Source organism: Theileria equi, chromosome 3 (genome assembly GCF_000342415.1).
Source record: "Theileria equi strain WA chromosome 3, complete sequence".
In the NCBI taxonomy this organism is placed as follows: Eukaryota; Apicomplexa; class Aconoidasida; order Piroplasmida; family Theileriidae; genus Theileria; species Theileria equi.
This window is the reverse complement of record NC_021367.1, coordinates 1,518,254-1,541,455: the sequence shown is the minus strand read 5'-3', so window position 1 is coordinate 1,541,455 and position 23,202 is coordinate 1,518,254. Positions and strand designations below refer to the sequence as shown.

At 33.6% G+C, this 23,202-nt stretch overlaps 14 protein-coding genes across 14 annotated transcripts, besides 2 other annotated features; 9 read left to right on the top strand and 5 right to left on the bottom strand.

Moving 5' to 3' along the window:
• The first annotated feature begins 124 nt into the window (after nt 1-124).
• On the top strand, nt 125-1,039 carry BEWA_007700 (ADP-ribosylation factor family member protein). Its single transcript, XM_004830970.1, has 2 exons — nt 125-372; nt 445-1,039. The coding sequence occupies exons 1-2, from the start codon at nt 353-355 to the stop codon at nt 1,010-1,012; spliced, it is 588 nt and encodes a 195-aa protein (XP_004831027.1). The 5' UTR covers nt 125-352; the 3' UTR covers nt 1,013-1,039.
• Nucleotides 1,040-1,114: 75 nt separating this feature from the next.
• On the top strand, nt 1,115-1,610 carry BEWA_007690 (hypothetical protein; the record flags this gene model as incomplete). The annotated part of the gene is made up of 3 exons (XM_004830969.1): nt 1,115-1,217; nt 1,257-1,293; nt 1,460-1,610. The coding sequence occupies 3 exons, from the start codon at nt 1,115-1,117 to the stop codon at nt 1,608-1,610; spliced, it is 291 nt and encodes a 96-aa protein (XP_004831026.1).
• A 1,639-nt stretch (nt 1,611-3,249) lies between these two features.
• Nucleotides 3,250-6,513, bottom strand: BEWA_007680 (hypothetical protein; the record flags this gene model as incomplete). Its single annotated transcript, XM_004830968.1, has 4 exons — nt 3,250-4,018; nt 4,054-4,130; nt 4,169-6,279; nt 6,315-6,513. The coding sequence occupies 4 exons, from the start codon at nt 6,511-6,513 to the stop codon at nt 3,250-3,252; spliced, it is 3,156 nt and encodes a 1,051-aa protein (XP_004831025.1).
• A 64-nt stretch (nt 6,514-6,577) lies between these two features.
• BEWA_007670 (hypothetical protein) lies at nt 6,578-7,568 on the bottom strand. Its single transcript, XM_004830967.1, has 5 exons — nt 7,469-7,568; nt 7,285-7,433; nt 7,133-7,249; nt 6,961-7,093; nt 6,578-6,926 (listed from the first exon to the last, which is right to left on the bottom strand). Exons 2-5 carry the CDS (start codon nt 7,395-7,397, stop codon nt 6,618-6,620), a joined length of 672 nt encoding a protein of 223 aa, XP_004831024.1. The 5' UTR covers nt 7,398-7,433; nt 7,469-7,568; the 3' UTR covers nt 6,578-6,617.
• A 71-nt stretch (nt 7,569-7,639) lies between these two features.
• On the top strand, nt 7,640-9,150 carry BEWA_007660 (prohibitin-like protein, putative). Its single transcript, XM_004830966.1, has 3 exons — nt 7,640-8,126; nt 8,162-8,607; nt 8,643-9,150. The coding sequence occupies exons 1-3, from the start codon at nt 7,805-7,807 to the stop codon at nt 8,685-8,687; spliced, it is 813 nt and encodes a 270-aa protein (XP_004831023.1). The 5' UTR covers nt 7,640-7,804; the 3' UTR covers nt 8,688-9,150.
• Nucleotides 9,151-9,626: 476 nt separating this feature from the next.
• Nucleotides 9,627-10,791, top strand: BEWA_007650 (hypothetical protein; the record flags this gene model as incomplete). Its single annotated transcript, XM_004830965.1, has 2 exons — nt 9,627-10,231; nt 10,266-10,791. 2 exons carry the CDS (start codon nt 9,627-9,629, stop codon nt 10,789-10,791), a joined length of 1,131 nt encoding a protein of 376 aa, XP_004831022.1.
• Nucleotides 10,792-10,973: 182 nt separating this feature from the next.
• Nucleotides 10,974-13,102, top strand: BEWA_007640 (LETM1-like protein domain-containing protein; the record flags this gene model as incomplete). Its single annotated transcript, XM_004830964.1, has 1 exon — nt 10,974-13,102. The coding sequence occupies one exon, from the start codon at nt 10,974-10,976 to the stop codon at nt 13,050-13,052; it is 2,079 nt and encodes a 692-aa protein (XP_004831021.1). The 3' UTR covers nt 13,053-13,102.
• A 2-nt stretch (nt 13,103-13,104) lies between these two features.
• Nucleotides 13,105-14,235, bottom strand: BEWA_007630 (hypothetical protein; the record flags this gene model as incomplete). The annotated part of the gene is made up of 8 exons (XM_004830963.1): nt 13,105-13,130; nt 13,165-13,323; nt 13,356-13,512; nt 13,548-13,647; nt 13,684-13,908; nt 13,948-14,016; nt 14,074-14,158; nt 14,193-14,235. 8 exons carry the CDS (start codon nt 14,233-14,235, stop codon nt 13,105-13,107), a joined length of 864 nt encoding a protein of 287 aa, XP_004831020.1.
• Nucleotides 14,236-14,377: 142 nt separating this feature from the next.
• BEWA_007620 (protein kinase domain-containing protein) lies at nt 14,378-16,057 on the bottom strand. Its single transcript, XM_004830962.1, has 4 exons — nt 14,889-16,057; nt 14,710-14,850; nt 14,615-14,675; nt 14,378-14,579 (listed from the first exon to the last, which is right to left on the bottom strand). Exons 1-4 carry the CDS (start codon nt 15,879-15,881, stop codon nt 14,539-14,541), a joined length of 1,236 nt encoding a protein of 411 aa, XP_004831019.1. The 5' UTR covers nt 15,882-16,057; the 3' UTR covers nt 14,378-14,538.
• Nucleotides 16,058-16,130: 73 nt separating this feature from the next.
• Nucleotides 16,131-16,152: a sequence feature (AT_rich).
• A 74-nt stretch (nt 16,153-16,226) lies between these two features.
• BEWA_007610 (hypothetical protein) lies at nt 16,227-16,508 on the top strand (the record flags this gene model as incomplete). The annotated part of the gene is made up of 2 exons (XM_004830961.1): nt 16,227-16,290; nt 16,333-16,508. 2 exons carry the CDS (start codon nt 16,227-16,229, stop codon nt 16,506-16,508), a joined length of 240 nt encoding a protein of 79 aa, XP_004831018.1.
• A 34-nt stretch (nt 16,509-16,542) lies between these two features.
• On the top strand, nt 16,543-17,236 carry BEWA_007600 (mitochondrial carrier protein, putative; the record flags this gene model as incomplete). Its single annotated transcript, XM_004830960.1, has 3 exons — nt 16,543-16,847; nt 16,882-17,014; nt 17,063-17,236. The coding sequence occupies 3 exons, from the start codon at nt 16,543-16,545 to the stop codon at nt 17,234-17,236; spliced, it is 612 nt and encodes a 203-aa protein (XP_004831017.1).
• Nucleotides 17,237-17,377: 141 nt separating this feature from the next.
• On the top strand, nt 17,378-18,695 carry BEWA_007590 (potassium channel tetramerization domain-containing protein). The gene is made up of 2 exons (XM_004830959.1): nt 17,378-18,154; nt 18,188-18,695. Exons 1-2 carry the CDS (start codon nt 17,447-17,449, stop codon nt 18,275-18,277), a joined length of 798 nt encoding a protein of 265 aa, XP_004831016.1. The 5' UTR covers nt 17,378-17,446; the 3' UTR covers nt 18,278-18,695.
• BEWA_007580 (hypothetical protein) lies at nt 18,326-19,421 on the bottom strand (the record flags this gene model as incomplete). The annotated part of the gene is made up of 6 exons (XM_004830958.1): nt 18,326-18,698; nt 18,754-18,954; nt 18,991-19,172; nt 19,205-19,279; nt 19,314-19,369; nt 19,415-19,421. The coding sequence occupies 6 exons, from the start codon at nt 19,419-19,421 to the stop codon at nt 18,326-18,328; spliced, it is 894 nt and encodes a 297-aa protein (XP_004831015.1).
• Nucleotides 18,713-18,740: a sequence feature (AT_rich).
• Nucleotides 19,422-19,871: 450 nt separating the features above from the next.
• BEWA_007570 (hypothetical protein) lies at nt 19,872-22,996 on the top strand (the record flags this gene model as incomplete). Its single annotated transcript, XM_004830957.1, has 10 exons — nt 19,872-19,953; nt 19,994-20,284; nt 20,326-20,369; nt 20,413-20,467; nt 20,504-20,574; nt 20,612-22,434; nt 22,469-22,526; nt 22,562-22,648; nt 22,684-22,810; nt 22,851-22,996. The coding sequence occupies 10 exons, from the start codon at nt 19,872-19,874 to the stop codon at nt 22,994-22,996; spliced, it is 2,784 nt and encodes a 927-aa protein (XP_004831014.1).
• Between the last annotated feature and the right edge of the window lie 206 nt (nt 22,997-23,202).

Sequence of the window (23,202 nt, the reverse complement as noted above, 5' to 3'; positions counted from 1 at the left end):
GAGTGCACAGCAAATTGTATGCCAACGCTGATTCCGTTGACAATACTATGATGGATCACAATTATACTCTGATGCACATTTTGGAGAGTGAGTGGGGTGATGACTAATGGAAATCGTTTTCTATCCACTCAACGATACATATGTGTGTGACAAGTTTGTGATTCTTTTATAAATTTCACAAATATAAACGATTTTGTTTGGTATTTAATAATACCGTTTTCGTTTCTCAGTTTTTGGCACCATACTCTTTCCTACACAAAATCAGAAAGACGCCTTAACTTCTACAAAATATTTCATTTATCTAGTCTCTTTATAAACTCATTATTAATGAGTGGGTGATAATCCCATCAAGATGATGTTTATTATAAATTGGTTCGTTTGACAGCTAATATATCCCATTTATGTTACTATCTCTTATAAATGTGGTATAACTTCAAATTTTAGGATAAGGAGAACACTATCTTCTTTTGGATGGTTGAATAAGGAAGCCAGGATTGTCTTTCTTGGCTTAGATAATGCAGGAAAGACAACACTATTGCGTATGCTAAAGGACAATAGAGTTGCCATACACACACCAACTCTACATCCACATTCAGAGCAACTTACATTAGAAAAAGTCAATGTAACTGCCTTTGATCTTGGTGGACATGAAACTGCTAGACGTGTTTGGAAGCAGTACTGTGGCAACGTAGATGCTATCGTTTTCATCGTTGATGCTAGCGACAGAACAAGATTTCAAGAATCTGCAGAGGAACTTAAATCTCTTCTCAATGAAGAGGAGTTATCCAACAAACCATTCGTAATTTTGGGGAATAAGATTGATAAGCAGGGTGCTGCCTCAGAGGAAGAATTGCGTATGCATCTGTCACTATATGCCAACGAGACATACGGAAAAAATTGTCGTCCTGGTCGTTGCGTAAGACCGGTAGAAGTTTTTATGTGTAGCATCATAAAGAAGCAAGGATATGGTGAGGCGTTCAGGTGGCTATCACATTTTTTGCAAGATGCATAAATATTTTAAGCTATTGATTTAGTCCTAATATATATTTTGGTCTTTTTATATTCTAGTTGGGTTCATGTGTTACGTACATCGAACTTATTTTTCATCTTAGAGATGGATGTGGATCCTGTGAAGGCGCCGAAACAAAATGCGGAAAATCCTAATAGAATTTACAAGAACGCAATAAGGGGGATATTGTTAAACAAAACAAAAACAGGTATATTTTACAAATTGGCTTTAAAATCCTTTTATTTAGACAAAAAAGTAAGAAAATCAATTTTTGATCGCATAGAGTATGTTTTTATAATAAAAATAAAACCCTTTTTAAGAGGAAAAAATCGGAATACTATGCCTTCAAGAAGTTGGATTAATGATGCATTGAAAGGATCTTCCCTCTCGCTCAAAAGAGGAGATTCCTGCAAGTATCTTCCATAGTATGTTAATTTCGTTCATTTTTAGGTGGGATCATGATCTTTTTCGTTCCATGGTTTCGACTGAGCCTGGCTCTATGATTTATGTGCGCAATTTGCCAAATGACATAACAAATGACGAACTAAAGGCATATTTTGAATTGGTTGATCCCGTAGTATCCATAAAGGTCTGCTTGTAATACAAATTGAAATATGTGTAGATTGATAGAGGGCATCTAACCGGCGCGCATATCGGATTTGTAAACACTGATGCAGCCGAAAAGGCATGCCAGCAATACCACCAAAAAGAAATTAAAGGAAGAATTATTAGAGTTGCTGTGTCAGATATTTGTAACAAAGGTTCCCATTTATTTGTCTTATTAAAATTACTGTAGAGAACAAGGAGAACAACCGAGTGTCTATATTTGATCGCATGATAGCATAATTTAGCAATAACAATAGTTGTCTTTTTATGGCCACACTGGAGCTATTGTAAAATGTGTATTTTGTAGTTGCATTGTATAAGTTACTATCATCCTCATTTCTACGAATTACTCTCTAAACGAATCCAAGGTTTAAGTTCCTAAATAAATGATTTTGATCTTTCAATACATAACCCATAATATAGTAATTACATTTATGGCCTTTAAAGCCATCAAAGACTATCCATGATACTAATAAGGTGGTTATGTAAATACTAACATTTAAAAGGTAGAATAATATGGCGATAAGATCAATGATTTGATAAAACTGATGTACCTTTTTAACTGCATATGTACGATATATTGTACAATATCTAAAAGATGGAGATTTATAGACCAGACACTGGAGAAGTGTACTCTATAAAAGAAAAAGGGGATGTTGTTTCAAGCTAATACTGTTAAGTAAAGTATACTAAACATTTGAAATATCAAAATAATGGTGGTTATCATTTGATAGCTCTAATCACTGTAAGACCTTATATTTTATATATGATGCAGTCATAAACTTAGTATTAATAAAACAATATATCAATTAAAACCATCTGAAAATACCCTGGGAGTTTTTTCATTTTACAAAACTGACCCAATAGTGAACAAGCACTAAAAGATTCCAATATTGAGGGATACCCGCATGATATAGTTATTTTTTGGACTTTAAATGTTTGCTAAAAAGTTTTAAATGGACAGAAGTTCATCTAATTGTCTCTGTGGGTGAATGCACAATAAATAAATTAATCTGCATGAGATGGTGAATACACAAATATAATGTAATGTAGTGTCCACCTAAACAAAAATTAAGTTGTTTATAAAGTAATAGATACCTTAAGCATATTAACTATTCACAAAATATTCTATAAAGCCCCAAAATGATCAGTAGACATAACTAGCAGCGGAATATCTTAAAACTGGTAGGCCCCAGACCAATATAATTTCTTCTAGGATCGCACTGTTACAAAAGAATATCAGGTAGTATTCATGGTACATTATAAAGCATATTAATATATTATATACGGGTATTAAATGTAGACTCATACAAAAGTGTGAACATCTTAGGCTAAACTAGTAACGATAGCTAATGTAAATGTTAGTTTTAGAATTCATTACATGTTCCCGAGATATAAACTAGATTTCGTAATAATATTTTTCGTCTTATTAGAGAAACATATGGTTATTATATTTGTTAATTGGATATTTTGAAAGCTCCATCATGGTACATTTATTTGGTTACCTATTTAATGCAGCATCACGACGTGTCAGAATTATATTTCGTGTGATCAAAACTTATATTTAAGAAATAAGATTATAAATAAAGTAGTTTTGATATAAACATTATGGTTTACGTTGTAAATGTAGTATTCTACAGTTTAGTATTTGTTCTTTGCAGTAATTTTGCTATAATTTTATCTTGCTCCTCCTTTGATTTTTTCAATATTTCAATTTGGTTCGTGTATTTTTTGAACCGTTTTATAACATTCTCTCCATTATTCTGCAGTAATGTATATTTTATCAAATTACTAACATGTATTATTTCGTCATCTGGAGTTAGTCTCCAGAAATTTGTCAATTGAGTAATCTTCGTTTTAGCTTCATTGTTATCCGTAATATTTGATCCAGTGGAAGTATCATTTTTCCTTATTTTTACAGATATTAGATTTTTTGTGCCATAGCAATCAGTGTGTACAGCTGTGTTGTATTTTTTTCTTTCGGAAACTAGACTAGGAAGCACAGGTGAGTGCAATAGGAAAGTATTCCCAATTGATTTAGCCTCAGATCTGGTTTTAATACTAATATTATCTCTATATTTAGTCAAATAGTACTGTAATGTTGGATATTCTGTATCAATGACTTCTTGTTCATTCGTAAGATAATTGAGATCAGTTCTAGATTTATAAGACGTACAAGCTCTACATGATGTGAGTAAAGCAACAAGATGATCCTTTTTATTTTTTATTCGCTTTGAAAACAGTGAACAAGAACAAGACGGAGTTGAAATTACAAATGGGTTATTTTCTGTGGCACATTCTTCATCATAATCGTAGTCTATCCATAATTCGTTAGTATTCCAAATATTCACAATATTATCACCAAATATATTTGGATCATCACAAATTTCTTCTAATTGTAGCCTGGTAGGAACATTATATCGACATATATGACTTACAACGACATTACAGAGCCCATGGCAGGCCATACTTTTTTCCTTTCTTCTGCAGGAAATAAGAGCGAATTTAGTATTTCCTATACAAAACAAATAAAAATTTTACAATTTTCCATACCTTTGGTCGAAATAGAATAGTTTTGAAATCGTTGAAAAACGTATAATTTGGACATATGTTCATGTCAAAATTTGACTGTTCAGATTTGCATGTAATGTTATCTGACAAATTGGATGGGACCAAATCAAGTTTATTTTCACAAACAACATTCGATATTTTCACGTATTTGACAATTCTATCAAATATAAAGTCATTTGGTAAAGATAGATCAGTTTCAGGAAGAGATGTACAAATGAACCCCTCAAATCCAGATTCCAAACCATCGTCATTTGATAGATCAAGTTGAGTCTGTTCAAATTTACCAGTGTTTTTCGTGTATCCAGTGTTTTTCAAAATTATATTTCTATTACAGGAATCTAAACATAGTAACCTCCCAGAGATCGTATAAATAAATAACATTTTACAATTATTGTCAATAACTATAAGAGTCCCCAAGTATCCATGAAATATATCCGTAAGGGAGTTATCAGCAGGAAAGTGGAATGGAAGTTTTGAATAGCTCTCCAAAGTTTCAATAAGGGGCCCCGTTGAAGCAAAATGATTGCGTTCTTCCTTTTCATCTACATTGCAAAAATCTATCGATTTTGAATGCTTGAAGTTAATTCTAGTGTTAAAGTTTTCAAACACTTCAAACCTGACGCTATAGGAAGGGTCATTGCAACTAAAAGTGGAACATGATGAATCTATGAGAAATTCACAGTAAACCTGCTTTTTTTGCTTCCAACAAAAAGCCAACAATACTGTATAATCTGTATGTTCATCACCAGAGTTACTGTCGGATTTAGACCAAACTAAATGGCGAAAACGAGCACCTATGTATTCAGTAGAAGGTAAGGGAATCTCCAGTATAGGTGCAATCGGTGTCCTTAGGTCGAAAAGATATATACAGTTACTTGTGGAATATATACAAGCAAATATATGTGAATGAACGGGGTGAGTTTGACATGCCGTGAATGAGCTCCAATAGTTTGGTTTAGAAATCCTCCAGTAGTTTGAAAAGGAACAACTCGGCCCACTTAATAAATGAGTAAAATGTTTCAGTGGATGTTTAGAAGAGTGATAATGTCGTTCGGTCCATGCACTGCTCGTAACGGTTATGTTGTCGGATGGCTTATAAATTAACGGATCCATACGATTTGCACGAAGATCAAAATGGTATAGCCTGTTTCCTCCAAAAATAGCACTGTTCGAGTCAATTCCGTAACAAACCGTTTGTATAATATCAGTATCCTCATCGATGTAGTTAGACAGTGATATTGTATGATATTCCTCAGAGATATTTGTATCGTATAGTGCAATCTTGTTTGTTGATTTTAGAAACATACATTCTCCTGAAGCATACGGTGAAACAGAGATATAGAAAATTTTTTCATTAACACTATATGATTTACTGCTCAACTGTTCAAAGATCCACCCATTATCCTTGTAGTAGTACCGTCCTATAAATAGTCCAAAGTTATTTCTTGCATAAAAGATTGATGATAGCAGATTTTTGTCATCAGTTTTTATTTCCAATATATCAAAATCACTATAAGATGTGTTAGTAGAGTGTATGTGTTCGTAAATTTTAGTATCTTCTGTATCATTACCATGGAGGCCAAAGTGAGGGTTGGAATTGGAACAAAACTTACCAACATTCTGTCTATACCTTTCTTTACAAAAGAATGATGAGGGATGGATTCTGAAACGTTCAATACAATCCATATGTATATTTGATGGATTTGAATCAATTTGTATTTCTAGACCATGGATTCCAGCATTAAGTGAACCACAAGGCTTAATCATTACCTTTCTATATCTTTGCCGATTTTTCTCATCGTAAAGATGAACAACATCTAATGAATTCACGATCTCTTGTTCTAAAATTCTCACGAAATTTTTTTTATATATTCCCCTATTGCTGAATCTGGACAGATTACATGATAGATAATTAGAATTTTCGTATGATAAAGCATATATGCCTTTATTCACATTGCCGCTTAGACCATAGAATGAATTGATTCTTTTCGTGGATGTGTTATCGGTAGATTTATACACAACAGATGTATTATGATTAAAACGATCGGTTAGTGTAGATCCTAGCTCATTAGACCATGTATCTCCTAAAATTCCTACGTATTAAGTGTGTAATATATATTTTTAATACCTGAGAGTGTATTTACCTCTACATTTGCCGATGAGGATAAATAAGGTGGATCACATTCCACTGATGTAAATAATGGACTAGATTCTACGGAATGTTTCAAAAAATCAGTGTTCAAAGCGCGGTTTTTTTGCCCATATTCCGAAACGCGTTCTCTGAGAGAAAGATAGAACGACTCGGAGTATGAACTCCAAACAACCATCCTTTGGCCTACATAACACAAAAACTACATTTAAAGATACAAATAAATTAGTAGTGTGTAAAGTGGAGTTTTCCCAAATTATCGTGCAACAGTCACCTTCCAAATCAAAAGCTATTCTTTACATTGACCATGAAGGTTTCGGGAACTTCAATCTCAGAGAGACAATCTTCTTCACTTTTTGTGCTTAGCGTGTCTGCGTAAATTGAAGAATGAAATAACTGAGGTTCCTCATTGTTTTTGTAGCGTGAATCGTTTCTACTTCTACTAATACATGAGACAAACAGTATATGCTGTTGCCTTTTATCCAAAAGGAAGTAGTTAAACGAATTTAAACATGTTTCAGAATTGAAAGGATCATCTTCCCCGGAGCTGTCGTAAGTGTATATATCGACATCTTTAATGGAAATAACTTGCTGAGTGTTGTTGAATATAGAAATCCTGTCATACCTTTATTGTTTGCCAGAACTCATCGGCAAAATTTGGTAGTAATCGGCCGACAATGAATGATAAATTGTAGTATACGGTGTTTATTACAATATCCAAATTCTTGACTTCTTTAAAATATGTGTGATTAATGTTGCTAAATATCGATATTAATGTTTAAATGGATATTATAAACCTAAAATCATAGTCCGGAAAGCATTTGTTCATGAGTGTTTTGAAATGTGTTATTATATCATCATCCGATAAGTGTGGAGGATGGATATTAATATCATCTTTTAAAATATTGTTTGAGCTAAGTGGAAGTTATCATCTTAGTTAGCTTCTCACCGTGAATACGATACCAATTCGAGTTTTGCGTCAAAAAGACGATCTGTTGCATCAAAACTATGTAATAGAGCTGCAATTTTACTAAGACCACTATGTTCTAAAAATATCATCATCAATTCAAAATATCCTTTTCATTTGATCAAGTTTTTCTGAGATGTGAGATGGTACGTAGTTGAGAACGAACCCTTAGAGGAGGCATGTGTACTCCATTAATAATAGAACTTGACGCAAACTATAGCGTAATTAAAATATATTTATCTAAACGAATGAATAAAACATAGAGTGGATTGCGCGGTCATTTGTAGGATATGGTGTGGGTGTGGACTACTGTTACCTTTAATCCATGTGACTATCTACCTTGAGTATTCTTTTAAATTTTGGACTCACATAGAATGAACAGTTTTTTTGTATAATATTTGTATTTTATATCTTGTAGTTGTGGGAATACTGCTAAATGTTCATATTTAACTAATCGTTTATCTCATGTTCATACTAAGGTTGCAGTAATAAGATTTTTCATATGCATATTGTTAGAGCTGTTCACTCCCTTTATAGAAACAGAGCTTTACGTTACCTGTCCTCTGGAAAAGGAAATAATGGGCAGATAACAAAAAGACCACGTGAAGATGTTTCCCTATCTGAAAATGAGGATTTACTTGGCCCTTTACATACACAAAAACCAGGTTTATTTATACAGCCTGGCATACTATTCCAAGACTACCCTAATAAAAACTATTTAATCGCAAAAATATATCTCTTCTCCTTGATATTTCTGATTACCTCTTTTTCAGCGATAAAGATCGTACCACCTGGCTATGTAGGAATTATAGTTAGACGTAATGGTGAGTTTTGCAGTTTATTACTACGAGTCTTATAGGTGAGATGGACCAGTTTAACAATGAAGGAAGGATGGCTTTGTTCCGTATTCCCTTCATGGATAAACCTGTGGCGTTTAGAATCACACCAATCAGGAAAAAAATCGTAAGGAAATGCCTAACTTCGGATTCAAAGACTGTTGAAGTTGTGATTTTCCTGACATTTACTGCAAAACTTGCTTTCGCAACACACATATATTCCATTTATGGAACTAATTACACGAAGGGTTTCGTTGAAAAAGAACTATGTTTTGATATTGATCAAGTGGTAAAAAAGTATAATCTCGATGATCTCGTAGCAGGTGTTGATATAGTGGAAGAGATGTACTCCACTAACAGTGACATCCATGCAACTGTAACTCATAGTTCAATGGAGTCAGCAAACGAAGAAATCATTGAGAGATTCCAAGATGCTGGCGCTTTCAACAAAATTATTGTATCAGATGTGGTATGTTCGATCGTATGACTATCATTTAATTGCAGAACATAAGTTACAGAAATCCAGACATCCTGGATGTGGCAGAATGATGATTTGACTTCAATGGTAGAGGAGACGTACCTATCGCTTTCTAATTTCTAACATAGCTGGACCTAATAACAATGTGACATAAATCATTATAAATACCACAATCGACTCCTTGTTTTTGCAACAGTTGATGTGCATTGTCACAGATGGGAAATTTCGCTGCACGTCATTATTAAATAATATGTTACATACACGATTTCCAACAGCGACAAACAGAAATTCTTGTATTTTCGTTAGTTGTTAGCACTTCGACGTGGGTGCTTGGAAGTCCTTGAGGTTGTGGTATGAGCTTTTGTGAAACAAACCGTGTTGATTGAGTACATCTCCCGGCTTTCGGACAACTTTAATTTTGTTTCTGACTTTTGACGCTGTACTACCCATTATTGATGATATGTTGCCCCTAAAGATTACAACGAACAAAAATTATAAGCTTCCCAAGAATATTGCTCACATCAATAATACCTGCCAGATAATTTAAATTATTATGAGCTATAGATCTAATTTTACATATACTTGACGACGGAGTCCATGATTTTGTGACTGATTAAGTAGTGCAATTCAGCCATATCTATTCATGACTACCCACATCCGTAACAGAGCGGAAACAAATTTTGATTAGAAATAATTCATTTGTACGTTTATAAGCGATAATAAGTTGGAAATAGTTGTCTAAAGGGATTTTAAAGTTAAAGGAGTGGAGCCAACTTCTAGTTATCGGAATAAGATTCTACGATACGAATATATACGATTCATACGAATCTAAATGTTTGCGCGTACTCCAGATGTGTATACTTGTTTGAAATAGTTGATAAAAAGGATCTAATGGGGTGTAAAACTATAGCAGAAACACTGATCTTGAGCGAGTCATTCATAAAAGGCCCTACCTAATAAAATATGAAGGGGTATTTTATTTTTTGGAGATTCTATACTAGATCATAAGTATGGATTTTTTCAAGAGTTTTAAAACCAAGCGTGATTCCAACGCTGATAATTACAAAAGAGGCACCGTTGACACTGATAAATCATCAGCTACTAACATTGAATTTAACTATGAGTCTATTTGTCCATATGTTGATCATGGCCCGTTTTTAACCGATGGATTCCATGAAAGTACCTTTGAATTGAAAGATTTCCTTAAAAAATGGAATAAACACTACTCTAAAGGACTAAAAGATGATGAAGAATTAATCATATCGCAAATAAGCGGCATTAACGGAATGAAGAAGTTATTAAGTTCTCTTCCACATATTACAGATGCTGCAGTTCCGAAAAAATCTAAATGGTCCAAGCTATCTAATGTAGAACCTGCAAAGGATATTACCATCAATGAATTGTATTGGTGTACGGATATAGTCCTATTCAGGTACCTTAGAAGCTATGATTACAAGGTAGAAAGTGCATTCAAAATGTTATTAAAAACACTAACATGGCGTAGAATGAGAACTCCATCGGATATTACACCTGATACAGTCAAACCAAGTCTTGTTAATGGAATGCTCTACAGAAAGGGTTATGATTTTAGAGGTTCACCTCTTATTTATTTCAGGTATGTATTATTTTGTATAATATCAATGTATTAGACCGTATAACGAAACTCCTGTTGATCCAGAAATTCATATTCTTGGGATTTATTACACAATAGAGAGAGCCACTCAGACAATTCGGTTATCTGAGGGAAATGATAAAGTTTATGCAATTATAGATCTAAAGGATTGGTCTTTGTCCAGAATACCATCCATGGAATTATTGATTGAAACTGTCCGGGCCTTATCTGATCATTATTCTGATGTGTTGGATGAAGTTATTATTGTAGACTCACCGATGTTTATAAATACGGTGTTACAAATGGTAAAATGTGTTTTACATCAATCAACATCGAACAAGATTTTGTTGAAGCAGAGAGGGGACTCATTGAATCAGTATCTAAGACAGAGAATTCCACTGCCCTTCCTTGAAGAAACATTAGGTGGTAACTGTCATTTACGATTCAACGCTGATATATATTGGGATGTTGAGCAATCGCAGTTTAAGGAATATCAAGATAGACGCAAAAAATGGATCGATTCTAACAGAGCTAGTTTTTTTGAGGGGAAAGAAACCCTATAGTTGAAATATAACATTTACCCACACTCTAATTATGCCTAAACTGATATGCATTTATGTTATCCTATCTGTTGCACGTTAAATGGAGTGTCCGTTCGGGTTTGTGATGCGCGCTTATTAACACGACTGCTGATAACACATCAGCAGTTGCATTTTCGTGTATTATGGCCTGTTTAGCCTTTAAAATGCTGAATAGGAGTTTTTTTTTTCACAATTCTATTTATACACTCGTTTACCGTTCCAATGAACAGGTTTTTACATCTGTGAGTATTATACATAGAACATTTCACGTTCAAACATCAACTAATTGGGTAAAGAATGGATTGTTTTTGAGTGGTTTTGAGTCCAGGTTTTATTCTTCTAGAGTACCCGGGGCAACCTTATCTTCTAAGGCGTATTTAAACTTCGGTGAAGCAACTAAAGGCGGTTTTGGCGCCAATTTCAATACAACCCGTAAATTTTCGTCTAAGCCATATAATAAAGACGAAATTGTTCAATTAGGAGGTAAACTAGTAAGTATAAAAACCGTAATAAAGTTACCCATCCTTTTGGTTAAATGGGCACTCATTATACCATTTAGAATTTGCAGATGTTTCTTCAACCTTATATCGGTATGCTTTAAATCTTTAAACAAGTTAGCGCGTTTTGCTGCAAGAGCGGCTGTTGTAGAGAAGATTAGTGGTGTGTCGGGAATCTTCAAGAGTATAATAGGCGGTATTAAGCATACAATTCATTGGTGTAAAACTGGATCAAAATTGTATGCGGCAAATGTGAGAGTGTCCTATTACATTCTCAAAAAATGGATACGTGGTCACCCTGTAAGATACAATGAAAGAAAATTGCTCATGAAAACACTAAATGATGCACTCAAGTTGGTTCCATTTTCTTTCTTCATTATAGTACCGTTCGCTGAATTTTTGTTGCCGGTCGTTCTCCGGTTTTTCCCTCAAATGTTGCCTTCTACATTTCAAACACCAAATAAGGACGATGATTACTTGCAGAAAAAATTAAAAGCCAAGAAAGAATTGGCACAATTTTTTCAAGAACTTGTTCAGGAACGTACAAATCAAATATTGCAGGAAGAACTTGATTCATCGTTGCGAACAAAGGCTGAAGCTCTCAAACAATTTCAGGAGCGTCTTCTCAACAAGAATGATTTGGATGTAAACCCCTTTTTGAGTGCTAATGAATTGCTTGTATTTTCTAAACTCTTTAAGAAGGAGTTTGTATTAGAGAAAATGAGTTTAGAAACCCTAAAGGTGATGTGTAAATTACTTGGGATCACTCCATTTTCCATGCGTATGCATGTTGTACTTCAACTAAGGCATCATTTGTTAAAAATACAAAGGGAAGACAGGTTAATTATGTGGGAGGGAGTCGAAAGTTTGACCATGGAAGAATTACAAGAAGCGTGTAAAGAGCGTGCTATGAAATTCTACAATGTCACCAAGGAACAGATGCAACAACAACTACAACAATGGTTGGATTTGTCTAGTAGAAGAGAGATACCTTTGATTCTTTTACTTTGGAGCAGGTGTATCACCATGACACATGAACCAATGTTCATTAAAGATGTAGACTCCGCAATTGATGATGTCACAATTTCTGACTCGAACATATCAGCAGATTCGAAGCCGACGTTTGCAGATTCTAAAAGCGAAATTTATGATACGAAAACCTCCGGTTATGATGATGAAAAAATTAAAAAGGGTATTAAGAATGTGGTTGGTAAAAACAAGGTAGTACAAGGTGTGGTAGAGGCAGCCGAAGTAGATGTAGAGCATCTACAAGATCGTGTGGAGCGTTTGGAGGAATTATCACAGAAAGCAAAAGAGCTTAAGGATATTATCGAAGGAAATATAAAAGAGGAGGAAGTTATTTCTTCGTTTGAAAGTATTCAAGATGTGCCTACGAAGGAGCAATTTATTCAGAACCCAGAAATATTAGCCGACAGTTTTGATTCCTCAATACACACAAATGCTGCAAAGAAACTTGGATTATTGAATAAGGAAGAACTCATTTCACGTCATCAGGAACTACTATCTGCTCTTGACGTGCAAATGCAAATTAGTGATTTACAATATGACCAATTAACCGAGTTATTTTCTTATCTCGTTAAAATAAGCGAAGCCGCAAATGCAGTTGATCCGGTTATGGTAAAGCATGAAGATTTGAAACTTCTGCTTGATTCGACCAGACAAGAATTTTTGAAAATTGAAGAATTGTCTCACAAATTCCAAAAGATTTCTCAGAACTTGGAATAACTGTTATTTTATTTTTTTTGCACCTATAATAGATGCGTATGATACCGAAGAATCATTCAATCTTGTAATTCGTGACGACTATACATTTGTTTTCCCTACAGATATAACTAACCTGTGTATAAAAAAGGAGTGTTGAAACTATTTGTAGGCTTGATAGAGATATCATCTTTAAAGTTCATGAATGGAAGCTGTATGCTTACCTTTAGTAGTATTTGTATGGGATTGCGGCCACAAATAGTATTCCCAGTTTCATCTATATAATTTTCGAATCCTGTAAAAGCTTATTTTCTAGTTAATAATAACCTATAAGATCATGGCTCGTGATATATTCTATTGATTTTCTGTCCAACATTTCAATTGATTCATGAAGTGGCCTGTTCTCCTTCTCGTAACCTGTTTTGGTAAACTGAAATCTGGATCCAAAATGACAAAAGTCAGATGATATTATAAATAGATTAGACTACAATTATCCTATTAACAGTTAGTAGATTTTACCTCGTCATTGAAATATGGAAGTAGTGTATTTGCTATATGATCCTTCAATTTATTGTTGAAATCTCCAACTATTATAGGTACTACTTTAATATCCTTATTTCTGTATAGAACTTTAGTATGTGTGAATAGAACCGACTCATTTGTAATATACTTCACTAATGGAAGGTGCATCTCGATTGAGTGTTCTTCTTCCGAGCAGTCATTTTTTATTGTAGAGAATCCTTCAACTTTGCTCAATTGATCAATTATTTCGGTATCGACATCCAAATGTCCCAAAGGTGTATCCAATTTAGCAAACTTATCGATTCCACATCCCAGTAGATATAAATAATGCGAGGGTCCAAGAATGAATATTCTCTTCCTAGATTTAATGAAAATGGGCAAGTGATTTTATAGTTACACTTGTGTTGCATCTATTTGTGCATACGAATATGCCGCAGTCTTTAGGGAATATGCATATCCAGCATGTCTATGTTGTTATAAGTTGGTTTAAATAAACTCATACATATTATTTAATGAAACTAACGGGGCAATAATGTATTTAAGTTTGTGATGTGTAAGATCAGAAACATTCTCCAGCGCTAATCTAATCTCAGATCCCAAGACCCTTGCTATACAGTTTATAATGTAGTATTTGAAACTAACGGGAACTTGGATACCAACTTCCAGAATGAGTTGGTCTCCTCATCTTTGAAACCAAAAGAAATAACTACTGAACTCAACAAAGATGGCGTCACCTCACAGGTTTTATAATTTTTAAACAGAAAGCATAATTATTATGTATTCTCAATATAGTGACACTTAAACTGTTTATAACGTGTAATAACTCAATGTCGTTATACAAGAACGAGCCGGAGATTCTACCAGAGCATCAGTATTTCTTGGAGGACAACTTCTCCTGTTTCATCATAGACAAAAATTTAGCTGGGTCTATTCTTCCCATGAATCTAGATGATTGGTATTCTGAAAAAATGCAATGTGCGAATTAAAACTAACGTTCTTCGTGTTCAACGCTTTCTTGCTTATTTCTATCTATAGAAGAATTATTAAGATTATTAGTGACATACCTATACAATTAGTATCTCTCAAAGTTGGCATTAGTTCTACAGTTTTCGTAGTTGGTTTTTCCTATAACAATTTTCTCTAGGAACATGTCACCAACCTGAGTAAGATACGGATGCATCAATGCATCTTTTGCAGAGATTCTCTGATTTGGATCTATTTTTAACATCTTCTTCAAAAGATCCAAACCTAACTCAGTCATACAAGTTGAACCATGGAGCATTCCACCCATAATACCAACCTGTATTGCGATATAGTGAGTTCAGAGATATAACTAACATTGAATACTTTGTGAAATGTCGGTTTATATGAATTTATTTGAAATATGTTGTTCTTTATAGCTGGTAGTTGTGAAAACCCCGGCCAATTCTCTTCAGTTGGTGAACCACAAAGTTTGAAAATTTTATCCAGGGTATCACTATCATTAGCACCCATAAATAAGGGTTTAGATAGAATTATCTCAGCAAAAATACAACCTACACTCCACATGTCAGTCTTTTCAGTATATTCCTTTTGCCCTAAAAATAATTCTGGAGCTCTGTACCAATGTGTAACTACATTTTGTGTATATGTTTTTATTGGATTACCAAATTTTCTAGCCATTCCAAAATCACAAATTTTCAAAACACCCCTGTTGTTATATAAAATATTAGTGGTTTTTAAATCACGGTGCATGACCCAGTTTTGATGCATATAGTTGGTTCCTTTAAGTAATTGTTCTAATAAACACTTTCTTTCAGAAAGAGTAAAATTTATTTTTCCATCATGCAGTAAAGTTTTTAATTCATGTTCTACGTATTCCATAACCATGTAATATTGATCACGTTTTTTATTGGTTACTACCTCTCTAACAGATAAGATGTTTGGATGTTTTAATTCCAGCAATATGGAGATCTCCCTTAAATATGTTATTGGAAACCCCTCTTTCCATTGCACATCATGATATTTGATATGTTTTAGGGCAACTATTTCCCCAGTTTCGCGGTCCAGAGCTCTGTAAACTGTTCCATATGTTCCTTCCGATATTTTATTCAAACATTTAAAATTTTCAACATCTCTACAACACTTTACGGTACAAATATAGTTATGTTTCCTAGAATCTACATCATCTATATCCGTGGAAATAGTAGACGTATTTAAATTTTCTCCTTCAGATATGCTTTTGAGGACGTCTATGTTTGGTTTTGATTCAGCAGATACATCAAACTTAGTTGTATCCGGTTCAACACCGATATCATTAGCATGTTCCGGAGTTAAGAGATAGTCACTCATAATGTTTACAGAAGTTATCCATTTTTAAAGTGAATACTTGTGAGAAGCAAAGATATGATTTGTTATTGGAGAAAATAATGTCTATATGATGATAAGAACAAAATTTAACAAAGTAAATTAATTGTGTATATCCATAAGCTCAAAATTAGAAATATAGCGCTGGGAATCACATTGACTATGTGCACCGAATCCCCATCCCGAGTATGCCAATAATTCTATTCTTGGAACATGTCAATTAGATTCCATTGGTTAATTTTAAATTTAATATATTGTAACATACATGTGCTTTGTAATTACAAAGGAAACCAGAGTATGGATGGAATATAAGCCATTCTCTGGTTTGAAATGGAAGTTTCGGAGAATGAAGCTCCTAGTATTTATAAAATTCTAAAGGGTACAATACCTGGAGGTTTGTCGATCTATTATCTAGATTCCATACATTTTGGTCCAGGCATCTTGATAAATTTGATTTGTACTCCATCGGATGTTATTAAAAATTACTGGTACTACAACAAGACGTTATCAAACAATCGCACTAAGCTATCAACAATAGATGTTATAAAACATATTCATAGAAATAATGGGTCTCTAAGCTTCTGGATAGGTATTCTTGACGTTCTGATATAACAACATCAATATAGGCCTCCATTGGTCGATTCCTATGACAATAGTTGGACACGCTATCTTTTTGTATACTTATGATAGTTTGAAACATGACGTTAGCACACCTATAGCAAGTCTATTGTCCAGATTAGTCACGATGGTATTCGTACAACCACTTGATTGTATGAGAACATATTCTCAAGCTAATCTTTATGGAAACAAGGTACCATCATTTAAAGAAGTTGCTAAATCGAAGGGTTTTTTTTCATTGTATAAGGGATCATATCCAACTCTTATTAGGGACATACCCTTCTCTACTTTCCATTGGCCTATAAATGAGTTTCTCTATAAGAAAATAACTGGGTATGCTACTATGGGAAATCTAATTTGGTTGTAGGATGGAACGATTCAGGGAAAGGGAACTAACGCAGATGGAAAGTATGTACATACCGTTTATTTCTGGAACATTTTCATCGATTATCGCAACAATTTTCTCACAACCATTTGATATAATAAAGACAAACATACAGGTTCGCTCAGCATTATCCACACCAAACATATATATATACATTATACAGGCTGCTGGATTAGATCATAGGTGCCTAAAAAAATCTACCGTGCTATCGGAATTTAGACGATTGAACAAAAACTATGGAATGCGTGGATTTTTCATTGGTATAGGGCCCAGAATGTTTAAAGTTGTACCTGGGTCCGCAATAATGTCGGCCACATACTATTATTATAACAAGTGAACTAATGTTTAACAAACTAGGCACAATGTTCCTGAACATAAGACGTTATAAAGCCTAATATTGTACTGAATATAAGTGATAAGTGCTGTTTGTGTGTGCTAATGTGCAGTCTTGTGGTGTTGCCTTACAAACAACTTGAAAGTAATCGATATTCCTATTATTATCTACTATTTTGAGATGCAGTTTTAATAATAAATCAAGTGCAAAGAAATGCAGACGCCGAAGAAGAAGAGATCTGACTACGATTTTTATTTTAGGGGTGTAAATAATAACTTTTGCCCACCAACCATTGATTCTAGCACATATACGTGTTTATCTGAACCAAATATAAAAGATACTATACGTTATGATGATATAAAGACAAAACCCTTTCTGAATAACCAGGTTGTAAACATTAATGTTGGAGGTATTAGATATACTACCACACTTTCAACATTATCGCGGGATAAAAATTCCTATTTGTACAAGTATGTCGTTGGTGTAATCAAGGGTATCGATTTTAGTAATGATGATAAGTGTTTTGAGGGTTATGTAAATATTTCAACCGTTAATCCTGGCGATTTTATTAGCATCTTCGTAGATCGAGATGGAAATATTTTTCAATATATTCTCAATTACTTGAGAAATGGAGAGCTGTTCGTGCCGGACGATTTGTTTATTTACCAATCTATATTATCTGATGCAAAATTTTACAATATTACCGATTTGGTTAACAAGGTTCAGAGAAAAATCGATGGGCTGACGGATGTTCCTTGCGACGAAGTAATGGTTGTGTATGATAAAAGCAATGAGCCATGTCCCAATCAATCTCAGAGGACAGACTTTGAACCGATTGACAATGTACCTATAAGTCAGTTGACTAATTCCGAGTATAGCCACCCTCACTCACAGAATTATTTTCTCACAATTAACGAGACTGTAGGTTTACTTTAACAATATACATTGTTTTAGGATAATATTGAAGAATCTTGTGAATTTATCCAGACAACGCCACTCAGATCATTAGGAGACGTTGAGTTTAATACCTCGGCTGATTTTTAACTTTTCTATTCATATATCATATAGCCTAGAAATCATACAAAGATTTGACTAGTTATTTTGCGATTTGAAGAAATTATATATCGTGATTCTCGTGGGTGTTTTATATTCTGCTTGACTGTCAATTTTATTTTTGAGTTTAGTTCTATTGTTTCCCAGATGGCTATTCTCTTTCCTTTTTGAGTTTAGTGGTGGAGTAGATCTATTTTTATTTGAGTGTAATTTATTTTGAGGCCATAGGTTAGTATTTCTTGGTGATACTTCGCTTTTGATGCCGAGGGTGTTGTTAATAGGGAGTTGCTTTCTCTCTCTCAATGCAGACTTGTTCAACTCGAATGGTGCTTTGTTTAGCGCTTTTGTTGGAGTAATTGATTGATCTGTCTCAGAACGAGGTTTGTGTGAGAATAACAAGCGCTTGTATTCCCTAAAAATGGTTAGTAAATAAGTTTAAATTTTTAATATTTTTGTAGCTATTATACCTTTCCAGTGCAAGATAGTCTTGGTTTATGGAATTACATTCTCTTTTCCAGTTGTCACGCAAATCATATAATGTTTTATTAACTTGCTCTAGTTCTATTATGCGATTGTTTAAAAATACAATTTTTTCCTTAGTGTTTAGTGCATTTAAAAATCCATTTACATTATCAGAAGTAAGATGGTTTTTTTCTTCATTCTCAAGGCTGCATACAGATATACGGATGTAACAACAAACTAACTAATTGTTGACAGATTTAAACTTTTCGATTTCTGCCTTTTGCTCGGAGATAATTTCATTCAGTCTATTAATTGTTGTTTTATTGGCAGCTTGGGATAGCTTCAAATCCTTATTTCGTTCCACTATTGTCTCATTTTCTTTTATATTTTTATCCAATTCTTCAAATAGTCGTAATTTTTCAGCCTGAGGATTTAAATTTATATAATTTGAAATACCTCAAGTTCCAATTTTTCATTTCTTAGGTCTAAATTATCAGAAATAGCTCTTTCCAGTCGAATTTTTAGCTCATACTGTGTAAACAAATGACTATATAGGAAAACGAACATTATTATCCAGGGATGTGTGTGCTGTTTCCGTGTCAACTTCATGAGAAGCTTTGGCTAAAGTATTACGGATAGAAGATTGCTGTAAAAGATTTTAAATACCTGGCATTCTAATAATATCATATTTTAATGTTATGATTGTGTTGATATTTATTGGTTTTCTGCACAGCGGGCATCCGCTAGTCCGTGAAGTTATTTTTTCTAGCCAGAGTTGTATGCTATATGAATTTTGCTCACATATTTAACACACATATATACCATTCTTGATGATATATGTGTCCACATTCGGGAATAAGACACAAATTCGATAATAGACGATCATAGCAGACACTGCAGGACGGGAATTCCCACTGATCCATAAGTTTGTTTCATCAGTATTAAACTAAAGGTATAAAAATGCGTTTTTGAATTAACCTTTTAATACAAATGATTGTTATTGTCATGCCGGATGTGATCCCAGTGTCACTTCACCATATTAGTAGTGTGTATGCATCCACTTTACCATTCATGGTATAATAGAGTTATTTATGATACGCATCTACACTGATAACTTTTTATAATGGAAAAGGGCCCAGAACCTGGGAGTTTGACTCAACAGGATGGGCTGGAACTCATCAGCGTTACTAAGGACGAATATAATAGTACATTTACGAAATATCTGCATATAAAACGAATTTTTAGGATCAAAGATGTTTATTGAGAGCCCGGATGCTATTATGGATGATTCCGTTTTTTATCATATCAAGAAGGTAATATCATATCTCTATTGTCAAGATAACATTGAACTTGACTCTAATAAAAATTTGGGTAATAAACATGTTGGTAAAACAACTGATGAGTTTGTGAAAAAGTTAAATAGAAATGTTTTGAACACACTTGTCGATGGTTATGTTGGCTATTCTTGGCTTTGTGAAGTTTGTGCCTGCTGGATTGACGAATTCACCAACTTTAATAAGGGTTCTTGCAATTCTGGTATGCTTTATCTATTTGCGACAAATTTTGTTAAAATATAGGACTAAAAGATGAGAAGATATTTCACGGAGGAACAGTGAACATTGTATGTTTATCCAACTTCGTTAACTTAACTTTGACATGCATAGATAAATGAAGCTCTTATATCCTATTTGACAACAAAATATGATACAGAAAAAATGCGTAAGAAATATTTTAGTTTGATTACTATTTCATTAGGTGTGTATATGGAAGACAAGGGAAATCACGGAAGTTGGAATCCACCTGAATTATATTGGAATCTAATGAAGGTATTTAATTAATATTGTAACAACATAAACCCTTCAGTCACCTATGGTAGTATCGCAAATGTTAAAGATTTACAGGGATAAACCGAAGGATGAATTTTTATCATCCTGGTATCAAGATTATATGAATAATTTCAATTCTTACATCAAAATGGAAAAAAATGGATTGAAAAATGAAGGATTATCTCGTATAACCAGTAATTTTAGTGTTTTTACCCTAAGAATATCTGAAGAAATAAGAAAATTTTTATTGAAGGATGAACTGCTAGATTCCATTGATTTTGATACTTTTGGATCAATAAGTCCCTTGTTTTGGCATGCTGAGAATGCTTATATATATTCTCAGGCACTATTACACTTTATTTATCAGTGGAGAATTGATTTGAGAGGTTGTAGAAGATTATCTCAACTTATATCTAAGGCTACACTTCATCCAAATAATGATTCACTCAATACTACAAGCAATAATGAGCATTTATTAATTGATTGGTCCGTATCCCAGATTCATTTACTGATGACAAACTTCGCAAGATTTCCGACTTTGCATACATCTTTTAAAAGACTAACGTCAGTTCATCAAACTAAAAATTCCCACCTAAACAGTCAAGATGTATGTGATTTTTCCGAAGAATTGACTAGAACATTAAGTGCATTTGATAAATATGGGTTTTTGCTATTTGAGCGCCAGCCATCCGAACCGAAACTTATAAATTTAAATGAAGACAAAGATTCGACCCCTGATGAATTTTTTGACCAATCAGTATCTCAGTACGGTGATACTAAAAAGAGAAATGAGTATATGCGCCTAAGGAATGCACCAGAAATGCCACCACTGGAAGCAATTCGTGAGAGTAATTTGCTAAATTTATTGATTGATGATTTCTCAAGTAAACACATTATTCTGGATTCTTACAGTGTAAAACAATACACAAATTTACTCGCTTTGCTCACAATAATATCACCATATGAAATGCTCTACTTTCATTACGAGGAGAAAATTTGTAGCGTTATCAAGAGAATGCCTCAACGTGAGGTTTGGCAACAGTTTTACTTACCAAACGATGAAGATCCTTTGGAACAGATGGAAAATAACAGAGATAATGGTGTTGAAAATAATTTTGATTATGAAAGTTATGATTCAAATTCTGATATATTTGATATGGAACCCCCATCCGTTAGTGATGATGAGATAAATATAGATGACCAAATTTCTGATTCTTCCTTACCTAGTGACAACCGAAATAGTAGTAAGAGTCATAGGTCAGGAATACACAAAGCTTGGAATAGTAATACTAACTCTCCAGTGACATCCTCAGACTCTATCCTGTCCTCAAAGGATCTATCGCAAGTTACAGCATATCGAATGGATCATATTACTACTGAAAAAATGGACGATTCTTGTGATATTGGTAAATTAGATGATGGAAAACACCCTGATTATGACATTGAAAGTGAATATATGGAAATTAAAAGCACTCTAGAAAGTGCTATATACAATAACCTCAATGAAGAAAGTAGACTAGGACCTTCTAGAAATATATCTAAGAAAAGAATTGATGAAATGAGGGATTTGTATTCATCATTTAGAGCAAAATTTAACAAGTTAAAAGTAGTAGCAATGAATGAATTATACCAGTTATACTTCTTGATTCGTAGCCAAGAGAAGAATAGAGTGGAGTCTGAATATGAAATGCACAATTTTATTACAACAAACATCGCAGCCTCTGTAGTTATAGCATATATAACACAGGAAGTTAAAATTAAGGGGAGCATAAACGCACTTTGTAATATAAAAATTCTACTTTTGAAAAATATCGCAAACAGACATCCGGTTAAGAGGAACGTTATTGTTTTACTTCTTAGGTTAGTTTTTCATCTGAATTTAAACATAATTTAGAGATATTTGTAAGTGTTATGTTAGTGAGGATATCGAAGATGGAAACAAAAAATTGGAGGTTTGCGCATTCATAAGAGAAATTTTGGAATATAGAGATTGGAAGCTATAGTTGACCTATTGGTTTACATTGCAAGATTTGAAAAACAATGTATACCAACAATTGCTATATTCGATTCCATAGTTTGTTAATATTTATTCACACCGATAACCTGTAGATGAATCTTGTTGATCGCAGTATAAGCCGAACATTCATTTCTAATATATTGAAATATTGCGGCCCACCATATTCCTTAGAGTTTTCACTTGTGCTAGCTAAGCTCATAGAAAATTTCATCAATTTGGGTGAGTTTATATGTTACAAATATGAATACAATAAACTTAGGTAAAAATGGAATCTACAATCTAAAGAATGAAAAGGAATCCATCCTAATTAAGAAATTTATCAAACCATTTGTCCATGAGTGTCTGATGAATCACTATAACAATTCCGAACTCATTCGAATATCCAAAGGATGCAACGTCCTGTAATAAAAATTGTGTTTACACTTATAACATCTAATACATAATGCATTATCTATCAGTTGTCAGATTTGTGTGCATAGCTACGGGCAGATCCACGCAGCTACTATTATTTAATTTCTTCCACTCGCATTTTCTTTGTATAATATTTTTCCATTGTTTTAAATCTGGTTATTCTATTTAATCTTTACACATTCCATAAACTTTCGAGTTGC